The sequence below is a fragment of the Salmo trutta genome, chromosome 36, assembly GCF_901001165.1.
Source record: "Salmo trutta chromosome 36, fSalTru1.1, whole genome shotgun sequence".
In the NCBI taxonomy this organism is placed as follows: Eukaryota; Metazoa; Chordata; class Actinopteri; order Salmoniformes; family Salmonidae; genus Salmo; species Salmo trutta.
In genome coordinates, this window is record NC_042992.1 from 2,197,951 (window position 1) to 2,219,978 (window position 22,028).

The 22,028-nt window shown below is 41.4% G+C and overlaps 1 protein-coding gene and 1 long non-coding RNA gene across 3 annotated transcripts in view; both read left to right on the plus strand.

The window, feature by feature from the left end:
• The window catches only part of LOC115176274 (type 2 phosphatidylinositol 4,5-bisphosphate 4-phosphatase), a 31,711-nt gene that overhangs the window by 4,759 nt on the left and 4,924 nt on the right, over window positions 1–22,028 (plus strand). Inside the window, exons 2-5 of one of the 2 annotated variants that reach the window (XM_029736198.1) lie at window positions 13,252–13,400; window positions 16,221–16,327; window positions 17,451–17,574; window positions 21,918–21,986. In XM_029736198.1, coding sequence (XP_029592058.1) covers window positions 13,252–13,400; window positions 16,221–16,327; window positions 17,451–17,574; window positions 21,918–21,986 — 449 coding nt within the window. The remainder of the gene's footprint in view (window positions 1–13,251; window positions 13,401–16,220; window positions 16,328–17,450; window positions 17,575–21,917; window positions 21,987–22,028) is intronic. The other variant, XM_029736199.1, reaches the window with a different exon arrangement.
• Window positions 1,604–3,549, plus strand: LOC115176275 (uncharacterized). Its single transcript, XR_003872206.1, has 3 exons — window positions 1,604–1,624; window positions 3,455–3,488; window positions 3,519–3,549. It is a non-coding gene; the product is annotated as an uncharacterized LOC115176275 (long non-coding RNA).

Sequence of the window (22,028 nt, forward strand, 5' to 3'; positions counted from 1 at the left end):
CCACGAGTCCGTCCTCCCCAATGAAGGTGCCACCAGCCTCCTGTGGCTGACATGGCTAATTGAGTGACTGTCAGTGGCTGACTTAACAACAGATAAACTGCTGATGCACAAACAGATTGTTAAATTACACCTTGTGTATTCTACTATTCTTACTCTCAGAAAGTTGAGACCCCGACCTGAGTCTCCCCCCGGGCTCGGGGCTCTAAACGCCTGTTTATGTGGCTTATACCTGGAACCAGCTCTGCATGGGCTCTGCCTGTTGAGACCTATCCAGAGGAACACAATGCCAGTTAAGCAGCATGTTCACCCATACAGAGAGACCAGTACAGAGAGACCAGTACAGAGAGACCAGTACAGAGAGACCAGTACAGAGAGACTCACACAGAGAGACCAGCACAGAGAGACCAGCACAGAGAGACCCACACAGAGAGACCCACACAGAGAGACCCGTACAGAGAGACCAGTACAGAGAGACCAGTACAGAGAGACCAGTACAGAGAGACCAGTACAGAGAGACCAGTACAGAGAGACCAGTACAGAGAGACCCACACAGAGAGACCCGTACAGAGAGACCCGTACAGAGAGACCCGTACAGAGAGACCCGTACAGAGAGACCCGTACAGAGAGACCAGTACAGAGAGACCAGTACAGAGAGACCCACACAGAGAGACCCACACAGAGAGACCCACACAGAGAGACCCATATAGGTCGAGGTAGTGTCAGCCCTGACAACAAGGTTTACAGACCAGTTGAAAATCAAGTGTTAAGTATAAATACATTATTTAAATTTTTTTTGCCAATTGCCAACGGCGATGTAATGGAGACACTGAATGAGCATTGTTACTCACCTTTGTACACCATGAGATTTAAATCTGATGTTTAATCCATATTTCACCACAGAAGTAACGGTAAACATTGAAATGTTGGGACTATAATGACCTCTAATACGCTGGGAAAGTGACCAGCTTTTCCTGCTTACTTCCTGGATCCAGTCCCATAGTGTTTCTGAATGTTTTTGTTCTTGAATACCATTACAAAAAAAATGGAAACTGAACTGGATTCTAGTCTGTAGGTTAGTGAATACACAGTTTAGTGTTGATTTATATACCTTTTTATTTAACTTGGCAAGTCAGTTAAGAACAAATTCTTATTTTCAATGACGGCCTAGGAACAGTGGGTTAACTGCCTTGTTCAGGGGCAGAACGACAGATTTTTACCTTGTCGGCTCGGGGATTTGATCTTGCAACCTTTCGGTTACTAGTCCAACGCTCTAACCACTAGGCTACCTGCCTCCCCTAGTTACCTGGACTGGTTTAGTTCAAGGTTTTTGTACTACTCTAGAATAGTCAGTACACAGCTGTACATCTTCAGTGAGAGGACAGACAAGATTCCTAGAGAGCGTCGTTGAATCACTGAATTGAATGCTCTTCTAAAACCTCATTAAGTATGTTTACATGCACAGTAATAATTCGATGTTAAACTGATTATGGCAGCAGGCAGATTATGCAGTAGTCATGTAAACACTTTACACTGTTTATTTTAATCGGCCAAAGGTCAAAATCTGAGTAAGCGTATGCCGATTTAAAACACCTGTATTTAATCTGGTCATGTGTTAGTTCCAGAGGTGTATTTAATCTGGTCATGTGTTAGTTCCAGAGGTGTATTTAATCTGGTCATGTGTTAGTTCCAGAGGTGTATTTAATCTGGTCATGTGTTAGTTCCAGAGGTGTATTTAATCTGGTCATGTGTTAGTTCCAGAGGTGTATTTAATCTGGTCATGTGTTAGTTCCAGAGGTGTATTTAATCTGGTCATGTGTTAGTTCCAGAGGTGTATTTAATCTGGTCATGTGTTAGTTCCAGAGGTGTATTTAATCTGGTCATGTGTTAGTTCCAGAGGTGTATTTAATCTGGTCATGTGTTAGTTCCAGAGGTGTATTTAATCTGGTCATGTGTTAGTTCCAGAGGTGTATTTAATCTGGTCATGTGTTAGTTCCAGAGGTGTATTTAGTCTGGTCATGTGTTAGTTCCAGAGGTGTATTTAATCTGGTCATGTGTTAGTTCCAGAGGTGTATTTAATCTGGTCGTGTGTTAGTTCCAGAGGTGTATTTAATCTAGTCGTGTGTTAGTTCCAGAGGTGTATTTAATCTGGTCTTGTGTTAGTTCCAGAGGTGTATTTAATCTGGTCATGTGTTAGTTCCAGAGGTGTATTTAATCTGGTCATGTGTTAGTTCCAGAGGTGTATTTAATCTGGTCATGTGTTAGTTCCAGAGGTGTATTTAATCTGGTCATGTGTTAGTTCCAGAGGTGTATTTAGTCTGCTCATGTGTTCCAGAGGTGTATTTAATCTGGTCATGTGTTAGTTCCAGAGGTGTATTTAATCTGGTCGTGTGTTAGTTCCAGAGGTGTATTTAATCTGGTCGTGTGTTAGTTCCAGAGGTGTATTTAATCTGGTCGTGTGTTAGTTCCAGAGGTGTATTTAATCTGGTCATGTGTTAGTTCCAGAGGTGTATTTAATCTGGTCATGTGTTCCAGAGGTGTATTTAATCTGGTCATGTGTTCCAGAGGTGTATTTAATCTGGTCATGTGTTAGTTCCAGAGGTGTATTTAATCTGGTAATGTGTTCCAGAGGTGTATTTAATCTGGTCATGTGTTAGTTCCAGAGGTGTATTTAATCTGGTCATGTGTTAGTTCCAGAGGTGTATTTAATCTGGTCATGTGTTAGTTCCAGAGGTGTATTTAATCTGGTCATGTGTTAGTTCCAGAGGTGTATTTAATCTGGTCATGTGTTAGTTCCAGAGGTGTATTTAATCTGGTCATGTGTTAGTTCCAGAGGTGTATTTAATCTGGTCTTGTGTTAGTTCCAGAGGTGTATTTAATCTGGTCATGTGTTAGTTCCAGAGGTGTATTTAATCTGGTCATGTGTTAGTTCCAGAGGTGTATTTAATCTGGTCATGTGTTAGTTCCAGAGGTGTATTTAATCTGGTCATGTGTTAGTTCCAGAGGTGTATTTAATCTGGTCATGTGTTAGTTCCAGAGGTGTATTTAATCTGGTCATGTGTTAGTTCCAGAGGTGTATTTAATCTGGCCATGTGTTAGTTCCAGAGGTGTATTTAATCTGGTCGTGTGTTCCAGAGGTGTATTTAATCTGGTTGTGTGTTAGTTCCAGAGGTGTATTTAATCTGGTCGTGTGTTAGTTCCAGAGGTGTATTTAATCTGGTCGTGTGTTAGTTCCAGAGGTGTATTTAATCTGGTCATGTGTTCCAGAGGTGTATTTAATCTGGTCATGTGTTAGTTCCAGAGGTGTATTTAATCTGGTCATGTGTTAGTTCCAGAGGTGTATTTAATCTGGTCATGTGTTCCAGAGGTGTATTTAATCTGGTCATGTGTTCCAGAGATGTATTTAATCTGGTCATGTGTTCCAGAGGTGTATTTAATCTGGTCATGTGTTCCAGAGGTGTATTTAATCTGGTCATGTGTTAGTTCCAGAGGTATATTTAATCTGGTAATGTGTTCCAGAGGTGTATTTAATCTGGTCATGTGTTAGTTCCAGAGGTGTATTTAATCTGGTCATGTGTTAGTTCCAGAGGTGTATTTAATCTGGTCATGTGTTATTTCCAGAGGTGTATTTAATCTGGTCATGTGTTCTAGAGGTGTATTTAATCTGGTCATGTGTTCCAGAGGTGTATTTAATCTGGTCATGTGTTAGTTCCAGAGGTGTATTTAATCTGGTCATGTGTTCCAGAGGTGTATTTAATCTGGTCATGTGTTCCAGAGGTGTATTTAATCTGGTCATGTGTTAGTTCCAGAGGTGTATTTAATCTGGTCATGTGTTAGTTCCAGAGGTGTATTTAATCTGGTCATGTGTTAGTTCCAGAGGTGTATTTAATCTGGTCATGTGTTAGTTCCAGAGGTGTATTTAATCTGGTCATGTGTTAGTTCCAGAGGTGTATTTAATCTGGTCATGTGTTAGTTCCAGAGGTGTATTTAATCTGGTCATGTGTTAGTTCCAGAGGTGTATTTAATCTGGTCATGTGTTAGTTCCAGAGGTGTATTTAATCTGGTCGTGTGTTAGTTCCAGAGGTGTATTTAATCTGGTCGTGTGTTAGTTCCAGAGGTGTATTTAATCTGGTCGTGTGTTAGTTCCAGAGGTGAATTTAATCTGGTCGTGTGTTAGTTCCAGAGGTGAATTTAATCTGGTCGTGTGTTAGTTCCAGAGGTGTATTTAATCTGGTCGTGTGTTAGTTCCAGAGGTGTATTTAATCTGGTCTTGTGTTAGTTCCAGAGGTGTATTTAATCTGGTCATGTGTTAGTTCCAGAGGTGTATTTAATCTGGTCATGTGTTAGTTCCAGAGGTGTATTTAATCTAGTCATGTGTTAGTTCCAGAGGTGTATTTAATCTGGTCATGTGTTAGTTCCAGAGGTGTATTTAATCTGGTCATGTGTTAGTTCCAGAGGTGTATTTAATCTGGTCATGTGTTAGTTCCAGAGGTGTATTTAATCTGGTCATGTGTTAGTTCCAGAGGTGTATTTAATCTGGTCATGTGTTCCAGAGATGTATTTAATCTGGTCATGTGTTCCAGAGGTGTATTTAATCTGGTCATGTGTTCCAGAGGTGTATTTAATCTGGTCATGTGTTAGTTCCAGAGGTATATTTAATCTGGTCATGTGTTCCAGAGGTATATTTAATCTGGTCATGTGTTCCAGAGGTGTATTTAATCTGGTCATGTGTTAGTTCCAGAGGTGTATTTAATCTGGTCATGTGTTAGTTCCAGAGGTGTATTTAATCTGGTCATGTGTTAGTTCCAGAGGTGTATTTAATCTGGTCATGTGTTAGTTCCAGAGGTGTATTTAATCTGGTCATGTGTTCTAGAAGTGTATTTAATCTGGTCATGTGTTCCAGAGGTGTATTTAATCTGGTCATGTGTTAGTTCCAGAGGTGTATTTAATCTGGTCATGTGTTAGTTCCAGAGGTGTATTTAATCTGGTCATGTGTTCCAGAGATGTATTTAATCTGGTCATGTGTTCCAGAGGTGTATTTAATCTGGTCATGTGTTCCAGAGGTGTATTTAATCTGGTCATGTGTTAGTTCCAGAGGTATATTTAATCTGGTCATGTGTTAGTTCCAGAGGTATATTTAATCTGGTCATGTGTTAGTTCCAGAGGTGTATTTAATCTGGTAATGTGTTAGTTCCAGAGGTGTATTTAATCTGGTCATGTGTTAGTTCCAGAGGTGTATTTAATCTGGTCATGTGTTAGTTCCAGAGGTGTATTTAATCTGGTCATGTGTTAGTTCCAGAGGTGTATTTAATCTGGTCATGTGTTCCAGAGGTGTATTTAATCTGGCCATGTGTTAGTTCCAGAGGTGTATTTAATCTGGTCATGTGTTCCAGAGGTGTATTTAGTCTGGTCATGTGTTCCAGAGGTGTATTTAATCTGGTCATGTGTTCCAGAGGTGTATTTAATCTGGTCATGTGTTAGTTCCAGAGGTGTATTTAATCTGGTCATGTGTTAGTTCCAGAGGTGTATTTAATCTGGTCATGTGTTAGTTCCAGAGGTGTATTTAATCTGGTCATGTGTTCCAGAGATGTATTTAATCTGGTCATGTGTTCCAGAGGTGTATTTAATCTGGTCATGTGTTCCAGAGGTGTATTTAATCTGGTTGTGTGTTCCAGAGGTGTATTTAATCTGGTCATGTGTTAGTTCCAGAGGTATATTTAATCTGGTAATGTGTTCCAGAGGTGTATTTAATCTGGTCATGTGTTCCAGAGGTGTATGTAATCTGGTCATGTGTTAGTTCCAGAGGTATATTTAATCTGGTCATGTGTTCCAGAGATGTATTTAATCTGGCCTTGTGTTTGCTCCATCTGAGTGAGCCTCCCTCTTTAGCATGAGGGAAGTGAGTACAGAACTACTGGCTGTATCCGTCGTAGAAGTAGTTTCACATACAAACTTTATATGTCTGAACTCAGAATCAAATATACTTCCTAAAAATGACAAGGTCGCTGTGGTAGAATGTTAAATTTTGATTGTTGATTTTCTGCTTTTATCAGAGTACCATCAGGTAGTCCATGGAAACAGGATAATTAGGGAAATAGTTCTTCTTGCAAAGCATGTAAACGTTTTAATCCAACTATTATATTAACCTGACTGTCCACAATAATGTGAGATAAATGAATAACCGTACTCATTGATCACTGAATTGAATGCACTTTTTTATTTTTATTTAACCTTTTATTTATCCAGGTTTTTTCTCATTGAGATAATATCTCTTTTCCAAGAGAGACCTGGTCCAATAGCATCAGGGGAACAACGTTTCAGACAAAACAACTTCCACTAACACAACATTAAACACAACTATAAACACACATACAGTACAACACTAACACAACATTAAACACAACTATAAACACACACACACTAACACAACATTAAGCACAACTATAAACACACATACAGTACAACACTAACACAACATTAAACACAACTATAAACACACACACACTAACACAACATTAAACACAACTATAAACACACATACAGTACAACACTAACACAACATTAAACACAACTATAAACACACACACAGTACAACACTAACACAACATTAAACACAACTATAAACACACACTAACACAACATTAAACACAACTATAAACACACACACAGTACAACACTAACACAACATTAAACACAACTATAAACACACACACACTAACACAACATTAAGCACAACTATAAACACACACACACTAACACAACATTAAGCACAACTATAAACACACATACAGTACAACACTAACACAACATTAAACACAACTATAAACACACACACACTAACACAACATTAAACACAACTATAAACACACACACACTAACACAACATTAAACACAACTATAAACACACACACACACTAACACAACATTAAACACAACTATAAACACACATACACTAACACAACATTAAACACAACACACACACACACTAACACAACATTAAACACAACACACACACACACACTAACACAACATTAAACACAACTATAAACACACACACACTAACACAACATTAAACACAACTATAAACACACATACACTAACACAACATTAAACACAACTATAAACACACATACACTAACACAACATTAAACACAACTATAAACACACACACACTAACACAACATTAAACACAACTATAAACACACACACTAACACAACATTAAACACAACTATAAACACACACTAACACAACATGAAACACAACTATAAACACACACACACTAACACAACATTAAACATAACTATAAACACACACACACTAACACAACATGAAACACAACTATAAACACACACACACACTAACACAACATTAAACACAACTATAAACACACACACACACTAACACAACATTAAACACAACTATAAACACACACACACTAACACAACATTAAACACAACTATAAACACACACACACTAACACAACATTAAACACAACTATAAACACACACACACTAACACAACATTAAACACAACTATAAACACACATACACTAACACAACATTAAACACAACTATAAACACACACACACTAACACAACATTAAACACAACTATAAACACACACACACTAACACAACATTAAACACAACTATAAACACACACACACTAACACAACATGAAACACAACTATAAACACACACACACTAACACAACATTAAACACAACTATAAACACACACACACTACAACAAAAACATACACTAACACACCATTAAACACAACTATAAACACACACACACTAACACAACATTAAACACAACTATAAACACACACACTAACACAACATTAAACACAACTATAAACACACATACACTAACACAACATTAAACACAACTATAAACACACATACACTAACACAACATTAAACACACCTATAAACACACACACACGAACACAACATTAAACACACCTATAAACACACACACACGAACACAACATTAAACACACCTATAAACACACACACACTAACACAACATTAAACACAACTATAAACACACACACACTAACACAACATTAAACACAACTATAAACACACACACACTAACACAACATTAAACATAACTATAAACACACACACACTAACACAACATTAAACACAACTATAAACACACACACACTAACACAACATTAAACACAACTATACACACACACACACACTAACACAACATTTAACACAACTATAAACACACACACACTAACACAACATTAAACACAACTATAAACACATATAGTGTTTACAGTTAAGCTCAGCTTATCAACAACCCACACACCCAAATATTTATACACTTTAACTTGCTCTATAGTATGTCCAGCCAATGTAGCAATGACATGATTAGTAACATGCCTGTCATTTGAAAATACCATGCATTTTGTTTTACCTGAATTTAGAACCAGCTTTAAATCATACAGATTCTGTTATATGATGTTAAATGCTCTTCTAAAAATTCATTGAATCACTGAATTGAATGCACTTCTAAAACCCTCATTGAATCACTGAATTGAATGCGCTTCTAAAACCTAATTGAATCACTGAATTGGATGCTCTTCTAAAACCTCATTGAATCACTGAATTGAATGCACTTCTAAAACCTCATTGAATCACTGAATTGAATGCTCTTCTAAAACCTCATTGAATCACTGAATTGAATGCTCTTCTAAAACCTCATTGAATCACTGAATTGAATGCACGTCTAAAACCCTCATTGAATCACTGAATTGAATGCACTTCTAAAACCTCATTGAATCACTGAATTGAATGGTCTTCTAAAATGCCATCGTCCATAACTGTTGTAAGAGAGTCAACAATAGAGCGACCTTGGACGACCTTGAGTGGATGGATATATAGCCTAGCTCTGTGATATATATTTATTTATATATATATAGACTAGCTCTGTGATTATATATATATATAGCCTAGCTCTGTGATTTTATATATATATATATATAGCCTAGCTCTGTGATTATATATATATATATATATATATATATATATAGCCTAGCTCTTTGATTATATATATATATATAGCCAAGCTCTGTGATTATATATATATATATATATATATATATATATATATATATAGCCTAGCTCTGTGATTATTTATATATATAGCCGAGCTCTGTGATTATATATATATATAGCCGAGCTCTGTGATATTTATATATATATATATATATATATATATATATATATATATATATATAGCCTAGCTCTGTGATATTTATATATATATATATATATATATATATATATAGCCTAGCTCTGTGATTATATATATATATATATATATATATATATATATATATATATATATATATATATATATATAGCCTAGCTCTGTGATTATATATATATATATAGCCGAGCTCTGTGATATATATATATATAGCCTAGCTCTGTGATTATTTATATATATATAGATATATATATATATATATATATATATATATATATATATATATATATATATATATAGCCGAGCTCTGTGATATTTATATATATATATATATATATATATATATATATATATATATATATATATATATATATATAGCCTAGCTCTGTGATTATTTATATATATATATATATATTATATAGCCTAGCTCTGTGATATATATTTATATAGCCTAGCTCTGTGATATATATATATAGATATAGATATAGATAGCCGAGCTCTGTGATATATATATATATACAGTATCTCACAAAAGTGAGTACAGCCCTCACATTTTTGTAAATATGAGTATATCTTTTCATGTGACAACACTGAAGAAATGACGCTTTGCTACAATGTAAAGTAGTGAGTGTACAGCTTGTATAACAGTGTAAATTTGCTGTCCCATCAAAATAACACAACACACAGCTATTAATGTCTAAACCGCTGGCAACAAAAGTGAGTACACCCCTAAGTGAAAATATCCAAATTGGGCCCCAATTAGCCATTTTCCCTCCCCGGTGTCATGTGACTCGTTAGTGTTACAAGGTCTCAGGTGTGAATGGGGAGCAGGTGTGTTAAATTTGGTGTCATCACTCTCACACTCCCTCATACTGACTGGTTACTGGAAGTTCAACATGGCACCTCATGGCAAAGAACTCTCTCTGAGGATCTGAAAAAAATAATTGTTGCTCTACATAAAGATGGCCTGGGCTATTAGAAGATTGCCAAGACCCTGAAACTGAGCTGCAGCACGATGGCCAAGACCATACAGCGGTTTAACAGGACAGGTTCCACTCAGAACAGGCCTCGCCATGGTCGACCAAAGAAGTTGAGTGCACGTGCTCAGCGTCATATCCAGAGGTTGTCTTTGGCAAATAGACGTATGAGTGCTGCCAGCATTGCTGCAGAGGTTGAAGGGGTGGGGGGGGGGGGTCAGCCTGTCAGTGCTCAGACCATAAGCCGCACACTGCATCAAATTGGTCTGCATGGCTGTCGTCCCAGAAGGAAGCCTCTTCTAAAGATGATGAACAAGAAAGCCCGCAAACAGTTTGCTGAAGACAAGCAGACTAAGGACATGGATTACTGGAACCATGTCCTGTGGTCTGATGAGACCAAGATAAACTTATTTGGTTCAGATGGTGTCAAGCGTGTGTGGCGGCAATCAGGTGAGGAGTACAAAGACAAGTGTGTCTTGCCTACGGTCAAGCATGGTGGTGGGAGTGTCATGGTCTGGGGCTGCATGAGTGCTGCCGGCACTGGGGAGCTACAGTTCATTGAGGGAACCATGAATGCCAACATGTACTGTGACATACTGAAGCAGAGCATGATCCCCCTCCCTTCGGAGACTGGGCCACAGGGCAGTATTCCAACATGATAAACGACCCCAAACACACCTCCAAGACGACCACCGCCTTGCTAAAGAAGCTGAGGGTAAAGGTGATGGACTGGCCAAGCATGTCTCCAGACCTAACCCTATTGAGCATCTGTGGGGCATCCTCAAACGGAAGGTGGAGGAGTGCAAGGTCTCTAACATCCACCAGCTCCGTCATGGAGGAGTGCAAGGGCTCTAACATCCACCAGCTCCGTCATGGAGGAGTGCAAGGGCTCTAACATCCACCAGCTCCGTCATGGAGGAGTGCAAGGGCTCTAACATCCACCAGCTCCGTCATGGAGGAGTGCAAGGTCTCTAACATCCACCAGCTCCGTGATGTCGTCATGGAGGAGTGGAAGAGGAGTCCAGTGGTAACCTGTGAAGCTCTGGTGAACTCCATGCCCAAGAGGGTTAAGGCAGTGCTGGAAAATGATGGTGGCCACACAAAATATTGACACTTTGGGCCCAATTTGGACATTTTCACTTAGGGGTGTACTCACTTTTGTTGCCAGCGGTTTAGACATTAATGGCTGTGTGTTGTGTTATTTTGATGGGACAGCAAATTTACACTGTTATACAAGCTGTACACTCACTACTTTACATTGTAGCTAAGTGTCATTTCTTCAGTGTTGTCACATGAAAAGATACTCATATTTACAAAAATGTGAGGGGTGTACTCACTTTTGTGAGATACTGTATATATAGCCTAGCTCTGTGATATATATCCGAGCTCTGTGATGTATAGCCTAGCTCTGTGATATATATCCGAGCTCTGTGATATATCACCGAGCTCTGTGATGTTGACACTACTTGGTACATTGAAGACATACGGGTTAATATGCTAAAGGATCGATACTAAACCTCTTGTTGAACAGAGAGTCTGCTTGGCCTATAGGAGGCAGGTATCCTAGTGGTTAGAGCGTTGGGCCAGTAACCCGAAGGTAGATCGAATCCCAGAGCTGACAAGGTACAAATCTGTTGTTTTTCCCCTGAACAAGGCAGTTAACCCACTGTTCCTAGGCCATCATTATAAATAAGAAATTTGTTCTTAACTGACTTGCCTAGTTAAATCAAGGTATAAAAATAGGTCAGTTCTGCTTTTTGACCCAAACAGAAGGGGAGGGGTGGGTGATGCACAGTGTATTGACATCAGGAATTAAATCCATTCCTTCCCTTTCACTGTCAACTGACCGACCCTATTTTCACTCGTCTCCCAGGTCGACCCATGTTAAAGAAAAAGGTACTGAAAATAGAAGTGAAAACAGGGCCTTGTCTGTAGGCCTAAAAACAATGCCATGAAATTGTGTACGATGTCATTACAACAAGGTAGACTAGTTGTTAAGAGCAATGGGCCAGTAACGGAAAGGTTGCTGGTTCAAATCCCCAAGCCGACTAGGTGGAAAAACCTGCTGCCCCTTTTTCCTCCAAACATAACGATGGTCATTATGGCCAAACAGTTCTATTTTTGTTTCATCAGACCAGAAGACATTTCTCCAAAAAGTACAATCTTTGTCCCCATGTGCAGTTGCAAACCATAGTCTGGCTTTTTTATGGCGGTTTTGGAGCAGTGGCTTCTTCCTTGCTGAGCGGCCTTTCAGGTTATGTCGATATAGGACTTGTTTTACTGTGGATATAGATGCTTTTGTACCTGTTTCCTCCAGCATCTTCACAAGGTCCTTTGCTGTTGTTCTGGGATTGATTTGCACTTTTCGCACCAAAGTACGTTCATCTCTAGGAGACAGAACGCGTCTCCTTCCTGAGCGGTATGATGGCTGCATGGTCCCATAATGTTTATACTTGCGTACTATTGTTTGTTCAGATGAACGTGGTACCTTCAGACATTTGGAAATTGCTCCCAAGGATGAAACAGACTTGTGGAGGTCTACAATTATTTGGCAGATTTTTCTTTTGATTTCCCCATGATGTCAAGCAAAGAGGCACTGAGTTTGAAGGTAGGCCTTGAAATACATCCACAGGTACACCCTCAATTGACTCAAATGATGTCAATTAACCTATCAGAAGCTTCTAAAGGCATGACATCATTTTCTGGAATTTTCCAAGCTGTTTAAAGGCACAGTCAACTTAGTGTATGTAAACTTCTGACCCACTGGAATTGTGATACAGTGAATTATAAGTGAAATAATCTGTCTGTAAACAATTGTTGGAAAAATGACTTGTGTCATGCACAAAGCAGATGTCCTAACCGACTTGCCAAACCTATAGTTTGTTAACAAGACATTTGTGGAGTGGTTGAAAAACAAGTTTGAATGACTCCAACCTGAGTGTATGTAAACTTCCCACTTCAACTGTATGTAATGTGTCATTAAACCAGGTGCTGTGTGTGTGTGTGTGTGTGTGTGTGTGTGTGTGTGTGTGTCTCTCCCCTCCAGCTGAACTACCTCCACCCTACACAGCCATCGCCAGTCCCGACCCAGGAGGGGTACCTGTCATCAACTGCCGGGTGTGCCAGTCTCTCATTAACCTGGATGGCAAACTGCATCAGCACGTGGTGAAGTGCACCGTGTGCAACGAGGCCACGGTAAGACTCACCATGCAGACTCACCATGCAGACTCACCATGCAGACTCACCATGCAGACTCACCATGCAGACTCAGCATGCAGACTCACCATGCAGACTGATGATGATTCTACTGCTTAGTCAATTCTCAACCTACTGCTGCTTCACTGGTCTCTGTCTGTCTGTCTGTCTGTCTGTCTGTCTGTCTGTCTGTCTGTCTGTCTGTCTGTCTCTCAGCACCATCATTCTACCTTAAGGCCAGTGTTAGGTCATCCATACCACACCATTGTGTTGTAATATGATCCATTACTCCAGGACTGCACTGTACTGACGTCACCATCAGATCAGAGACTAGGAGAGGATCCACACTGTAGTGACATCAGATCAGAGACTAGGAGAGGATCCACACTGTACTGACGTCACCATCAGATCAGAGACTAGGAGAGGATCCACACTGTAGTGACATCAGATCAGAGACTAGGGGAGGATCCACACTGTAGTGACGTCACCATCAGATCAGAGACTAGGAGAGGATCCACACTGTACTGACGTCACCATCAGATCAGAGACTAGGAGAGGATCCACACTGTAGTGACGTCACCATCAGATCAGAGACTAGGAGAGGATCCATACTGTAGTGACATCAGATCAGAGACTAGGAGAGGGATTTTAACTAGACACTAGATATCCTTCAGTTTCCACTGTGATGGCAGTTCTGTGAGCCCACAGTGGGCACACACAAACACACACACACACACACACACACACACACACACGTTGAATGACAGGGAGCTAATGTGTTTGTCTGTCAGTAGAGCTGGGTACATTTAACACCCTATCCTTCTACCAGGCCCGTAGGGTTCTGCTCAAAGTAGCATACTATGTAGGGAATAAGGTGCTGTTTGGGATGTAATGGGAGAGTGGTAGAGCTATCCTAAAGACCTGGATGTGACCTGTCGTATTAAATGGATGTGGATTTAACAGTGTTATAACATGGGTTATTAACGTGTCATACGAATGTAGTAACTACTCTACAACGGCGAAGTCATGGAGTTGAGCTGGGTTTTGTTATTACACGAGTGGACTAAAGATTGTAGCCCTTGTTAAAGCAGACAGATGTTGCGAGCTCAAATTCTGTTTCGCGTATCACCAAGTGAAGTGAAAACAAATTGTGAGTGCGGTGGTCAGTCTGGTTTCACGCGGCTATAGAGATTGTTCCTTATTTCTACTACTACTACAGTGTGGACCCACAGTTCCGCAGCAGTTGATGTCTGACAGCCAGAAGTTTCCCAATGCCTCAGTCGTCTCAGCTGAGAGGGATCAAATAGTGAGTCAGTCGATCCGTGCGTGCCGAGGCTGACCCCTCATCGAGAGGGTGTTAGTAGCAGTCGTACTGCCACGCTCTGCTCTGTCTACACTCAACCAGGGCTTGTAGTAACACCTGAATCCAGGGCCATGACTCTGCAAAATGACCAACTAATTGGAATGTAATTGGGTGTGTCCCCTGTGAATAAGAGTGTTTGTAACGAGACTCTGTAATGAGAGTTGGGAAGCAAGTTCAGGGAGTGAGTGTTTTAATAAAATAAATGGAACATAATACAGAAGCAAGAAACACTAACAGCACACAGACCACGAAACACTAACAGACCTGAAACACTAACAGACCATGAAACACTAACAGCACACAGCCCATGAAACACTAACAGCCCATGAAACACTAACAGCCCATGAAACACTAACAGCCCATGAAACACTAACAGGCCATGAAACACTAACAGGCCATGAAACACTAACAGGCCATGAAACACTAACAGGCCATGAAACACTAACAGGCCATGAAACACAAACAGCACACAGCCCATGAAACACGAACAGGCCATGAAACACTAACAGCCCATGAAACACTAACAGCACACAGCCCATGAAACACTAACAGCCCATGAAACACTAACAGGCCATGAAACACTAACAGCACACAGACCTGAAACACTAACAGCCCATGAAACACTAACAGCCCACGAAACACTAACAGGCCACGAAACACGAACAGGCCACGAAACACGAACAGGCCACGAAACACGAACAGGCCACGAAACACGAACAGGCCACGAAACACGAACAGGCCACGAAACACGAACAGGCCACGAAACACTAACAGCCCATGAAACACTAACAGCCCATGAAACACTAACAGCCCATGAAACACTAACAGCACACAGCCCATGAAACACTAACAGGCCACGAAACACTAACAGGCCACGAAACACTAACAGGCCACGAAACACTAACAGGCCACGAAACACTAACAGGCCACGAAACACTAACAGGCCACGAAACACTAACAGGCCACGAAACACTAACAGACCATGAAACAGAGACGCCTGAGAAGGAACCAAAGGGAGTGACATATATATATATATATATATGTCACTCCCTTTGGTTCCTTCTCAGGCGTATATATATATATATATATATCCCTCCCACCATCGTTACACGCACCTGCACGGCGTCAGACTCACCTGGACTCCATATATATATAGGGAAGGTACTCAGGGAAGTGATGGAGTCCAGGTGAGTCTGACGCCGCGCAGGTGCGTGTAACGATGGTGTGTGTCATAACGAGCAGCCTGGTGACCTAGAGTCTGGAGAGGGATTAAACGTGACAGTGTTATTGTGATTTTATTATGTAATTTTACTGTGTAATTTACTAGCAAAGAAATTATGCTTTAAATAAGAACCAGATGTTAGAAATGCAGACTGTGTACTTTACAGAGAGGATTCAATAGCAAAACTGGTTTAAAATGGATTTAAATGTAGTTAAAAGTGGTTTCTTTCTTTCAGCCCATCAAAAACCCACCGACTGGGAAGAAGTATGTACGGTGTCCCTGTAACTGTCTCCTCATCTGCAAAGACTCATCTAGGAGGATAGGATGTCCCAGACCCAACTGGTAGGTGATAGGATGTCCCAGACCCAACTGGTAGGTGATAGGATGTCCCAGACCCAACTGGTAGGTGATAGGATGTCCCAGACCCAACTGGTATTTGATAGGATGCCCCAGACCCAACTGGTAGGTGATAGGATGCCCAGACCCAACTGGTAGGTGATAGGATGCCCCAGACCCAACTGGTAGGTGATAGGATGCCCCAGACCCAACTGGTAGGTGATAGGATGCCCCAGACCCAACTGGTAGGTGATAGGATGTCCCAGACCCAACTGGTAGGTGATAGGATGTCCCAGACCCAACTGGTAGGTGATAGGATACCCCAGACCCAACTGGTAGGTGATAGGATGTCCCAGACCCAACTGGTAGGTGATAGGATGTCCCAGACCCAACTGGTAGGTGATAGGATGTTCACAGTAGCCCCAGGAATGCATACAGTGCACACAGGGTTTCTGGTCCAGTAGGTAAGTCCTTGCTGGTCTAGAGTCCAGTCGGTAAATCCTTGCTGGTCTAGAGTCCAGTCGGTAAATCCTTGCTGGTCTAGAGTCCAGTCGGTAAATCCTTGCTGGTCTAGAGTCCAGTCGGTAAATCCTTGCTGGTCTAGAGTCCAGTAGGTAAATCCTTGCTGGTCTAGAGTCCAGTAGGTAAATCCTTGCTGGTCTAGAGTCCAGTAGGTAAATCCTTGCTGGTCTAGAGTCCAGTAGGTAAATCCTTGCTGGTCGAGACTCCAGTAGGTAAATCCTTGCTGGTCGAGACTCCAGTAGGTAAATCCTTGCTGGTCGAGACTCCAGTAGGTAAATCCTTGCTGGTCTAGAGTCCAGTAGGTAAATCCTTGCTGGTCTAGAGTCCAGTAGGTAAATCCTTGCTGGTCTAGGCTCCAGTAGGTAAATCCTTGCTTGCACCTGGAGAGGATGTTTTCAGAAATGTTCTAAGAAACAGGAAAAGTAAAATCCTGATCGTTTTTCAAAACAGCCTGATGGATGTTCTTGCATACAGAAATGTTCAATACCATGAATCCAATAACAAACTGACCATCAGTAACCAACTTACCTGGGAAACATGGGTAAACAATATGATCCATCACTACTGTATGGTAACCCCTCGCCCTCTGTGTGCCCCACCCCCACAGCAGACGCATCATCAACCTGAGCCCTGTGATGGTGATTCCAGAGGAGCAGCCGGCCCAGCCAGCCCTGCCAGTCCAGCCTGAGGGCACGAGGGTGGTCTGTGGCCACTGTGGAAACGCCTTCCTCGTATGTGGCTAATCAGTGTGCCCTCTGAGCAGCAGTCAGCACCTTCTGGCCTATCAGAGACTTCATAAAGCGTCTCAGAGTGGTAGTGCTGGTCTAGGATCAGGTCTCCCTTGTCCATTCCCATATAATCGAAAAGGCAAAACAGCACTCCTGCACTGAGACGCTTAATAAATGTGTTGTGCAGTCTTGCCAACGACAGTGATCATAGGAGTTTGGCAAGACGGCACAAACAGGTCTGGGATCAGGCTAATAAGGAAAAGACTGTGTGTGTGGTTCTCAGTGTTTGACTTGGGATGTCTTTTTTTTTCAAGTTGGTCCATTCACAGAAATTCCCAAATGACAATATGCTATGGAGACAGACCTCTGATTTATTCACTGTTAAGGGTTCATACACATTTTGACAGATGGAATTTCATGACTTTTCCATGACTTATCGTGCCTTTTCCATGACTTATCGTGCCTTTTCCATGACTTATCGTGACCTTATCGTGACTTTTCCATGACTTATCGTGACTTTTCCATGACTTATCGTGACTTTTCCATGACTTATCGTGACTTTTCCATGACTTATCGTGACTTTTCCATTACTTATCGTGACTTTTCCATGACTTATCGTGACCTTATCGTGACTTTTCCATGACTTGCAGTGACTTTTCCATGACTTACAGTTGAAGTTGGAAGTTTACATACACCTTAGCCAAATACATTTAAACTCAGTTTTTCACAATTCCTGACATTTAATCCTCGTAAAAATTCCCTGTCTTAGGTTAGTTAGGATCACCACTTTATTTTAAGAATGTGAAATGTCAGAATAATAGTAGAGAGAATTATTTATTTCAGCTTTTATTTATTTCATCACATTCCCAGTGGGTCAGAAGTTTACATACACTCAATTAGTATTTGGTAGCATTGCCTTTAAATTGTTTAACTTGGGTCAAACATTTTGGGTAGCCTTCCACAAGCTTCCCACAATAAGTTGGGTGAATTTTGGCCCATTCCTCCTGACAGAGCTGGTGTAACTGAGTCAGGTTTGTAGGCCTCCTTCCTCGCACAAGTTTTTTCAGTTCTGCCCACAAATTTTCTACAGGATTGAGGTCAGGGCTTTGTGATGGCCACTCCAATACCTTGACTTTGTTGTCCTTAAGCCATTTTGCCACAACTTTGTAAGTATGCTTGGGGTCATTGTCCATTTGGAAGACCCATTTGCGACCAAGCTTTAACTTCCTGATTGATGTCTTGAGATGTTGCTTCAATACATCCACATAATTTTTGTCCTCATGATGCCATCTATTTTGTGAAGTGCACCAGTCCCTTCTGCAGCAAAGCACCCCCACAACATGATGCTGCCACCCCCGTGCTTCACGGTTGGGATGGTGTTCTTTGGCTTGCAAGCCTCCCCCTTTTTCCTCCAAACATAACGATGGTCATTATGGCCAAACAGTTCTATTTTTGTTTCATCAGACCAGAGGACATTTCTCCAAAAAGTACGATCTTTGTCCCCATGTGCAGTTGCAAACCGTGGTCTGGCTTTTTTTATGGTGGTTTTGGAACAGTGGCTTCTTCCTTGCTGAGCGGCCTTTCAGGTTATGTCAATATAGGACTTGTTTTACTGTGGATATAGATACTTTTGTACCTGTTTCCTCCAGCATCTTTACAAGGTCCTTTGCTGTTCTTCTGTGATTGATTTGCACTTTTCACACCAAAGTACGTTCATCTCTAGGAGACAGAACGCGTCTCCTTCCTGAGCGGTATGACGGCTGCGTGGTCCCATGGTGTTTATACTTGCGTACTATTGTTTGTACAGATGAACATGGTACCTTCAGACGTTTGGAAATTGCTCCCAAGGATGAACCAGACTTGTGGAGGTCTACACATTTTTTTCTGAGGTCTTGGCTGATTTCTTTTGATTTCCCCATGATGTCAAACAAATAGGCACTGAGTTTGAAGGTAGGCCTCTGTAAACAATTGTTGGGAAAATGACTTGTGTCATGGACAAAGTAGATGTCCGAACCGACTTGCCAAAACTAGTTTGTTAACAAGAAATGTGTGGAGTGGTTGAAAAACGAGTTTTAATGACCTAAGTGTATGTAAACTTCCCACTTCAACTGTTTCATGACTTTGAACCACATTTCCATGACCAATAATTGGCGTCTCTATATAGCCTACGTGAAGAAGTCAGTGTAAATGTGGTATTGACAGGAGAAGTCTACTAGTCTCTGGATCACATGTAGGCCTACTATCTCCTGCCATTGTGCCCTCGATCAAGGCACTTAACCTCCCATAAAGTAAAATAACTACAGTGTTATGCTACTGTATAAAACACGTGGTCAACCCTCAGTCTGGTGAGTTACTGGGTGTACAGGCTTTTCATCAAGCCCTGATACACACCAGAGTCCTCTTATCAAAGTCCTGTTGAGGCTACAGTGGTATATTAGACCAGGGCTGATGGCTACAGTGGTGAATTAGACCAGGGCTGATGGCTACAGTGGTGTATTAGACCAGGGCTGATGGCTACAGTGGTGAATTAGACCAGGGCTAGTGGCTACAGTGGTGTATTAGACCAGGGTTGATGGCTACAGTGGTGTATTAGACCAGGGCTGATGGCTACAGTGGTGTATTAGACCAGGGCTGATGGCTACAGTGGTGTATTAGACCAGGGCTGATGGCTACAGTGGTGAATTAGACCAGGGCTGATGGCTACAGTGGTGAATTAGACCAGGGCTGATGGCTACAGTGGTGAATTAGACCAGGGCTGATGGCTACAGTGGTGTAATAGACCAGGGTTGATGGCTACAGTGGTGTATTAGACCAGGGCTGATGTTGAGGCTACAGTGTGGTGTGTTAGAGCAGGGCTGGAATAAAAGCCTGCACTCCCAGTAGCTCTCCTAGAGGATGGTTTGCCACCCCTGATAATAAATATTACAACATTACATTCCTTCATTCGGTGAATCAGGGATAACGTGGATAAGGCAGGCTACTTCAAAGCAAGGTCGCTAACTAAGACATGTTGATTTATAACCTCAAATATTCTCGTCTCTTGGGAGATCTACACTCAGCGCGGAAGCTATTTGTCAATTAGACTATTCTTAAAATATTTGTTTTATATTGTTCTGAATTACATAGCCTTCTGGATTAGTAGAGGGAATCCCAGCTTTCCCAAAACAGCGTCAGTGGAAAGGTGACAGTGAGTCCGCGACATTAATGCTTAGCTCTATAGCTAAACGGTTAACTAGCAACATTTTGAATTGGCTCTTTAGTTAGCCTGTCTTTATTTTAGAGATTAGCTGCTGCTGAAATGTCTCAATCGCCAACAGTCTACTGGTGTTAGCGTACGCTGGATTCACGTACGCTGGATTCACGTACGCTGGATTCACGTACGCTGGATTCACGCACGCTGGATTCACGCACGCTGGATTCACGCACGCTGGATTCACGCACGCTGGATTCACCTACGCTGGATTCACCTACGCTGGATTCACAGACTAGTGTGGAATAAGCTTGAACAAAGCGGAATTAAAATATGAATACACTCTCATTTACATTTTAGTCATTTAGCAGACGCTCTTATCCAGAGCGACTTACAGTAGTGAATGCATACATTTCATACATTTTTTTTTTTTTTTCTGTGCTGGCCCCCCGTGGGAATCGAACCCACAACCCTGGCGTTGCAAACACCATGCTCTACCAACTGAGCCACACGGGACCTCTCCATTGCTATTCAATACAGATCCCAGCTACATTCCACTTTGATCAACCATTTTGTTTTTGTTTTTTCCACTGTGTGTGAATCTGGGCCACTTTGTTTCATTAAAGGAGACGCAGTTCCTCAACAGTTGGAGGTGTCGGTACGGCGCTCTGGACAGCGCCGGCCACAGTCCATAAGGAGTATGAAGTGATGTATTGATCCCCAGCCTGCACCCCAAATGGCACCCTATTCCCTATATAGTGCACTACTTTAGAACAGAGCCCTATGCCACCCTATTCCCTATATAGTGCACTACTTTAGACCAGAGCCCTATGGCACCCTATTCCCTATATAGTGCACTACTTTAGACCAGAGCCCTATGGCACCCTATTCCCTATATAGTGCACTACTTTAGACCAGAGCCCTATAGCACCCTATTCCCTATATAGTGCACTACTTTAGACCAGAGCCCTATGGCACCCTACTCCCTATATAGTGCACTACTTTAGACCAGAGCCCTATGGAACCCTATTCCCTATATAGTGCACTACTTTAGTCCAGAACCCATAGGGTGCCATTTGGGACGTAGCCTACCTACAGTAGCAGTACCCTGGCGTGTTGTTAAAGGTTGTTGCCCGTTATGCGTCTTGGTGTCTAGGGTAACGAGGACTCTGCCACGCCACCTTCTGATCTGGCTCTCCATGACAACAACACCTCTACAGACCAGGTCTCTATGAGCTGGGGGTTTCCACGGCGACCTTGGGGCTTT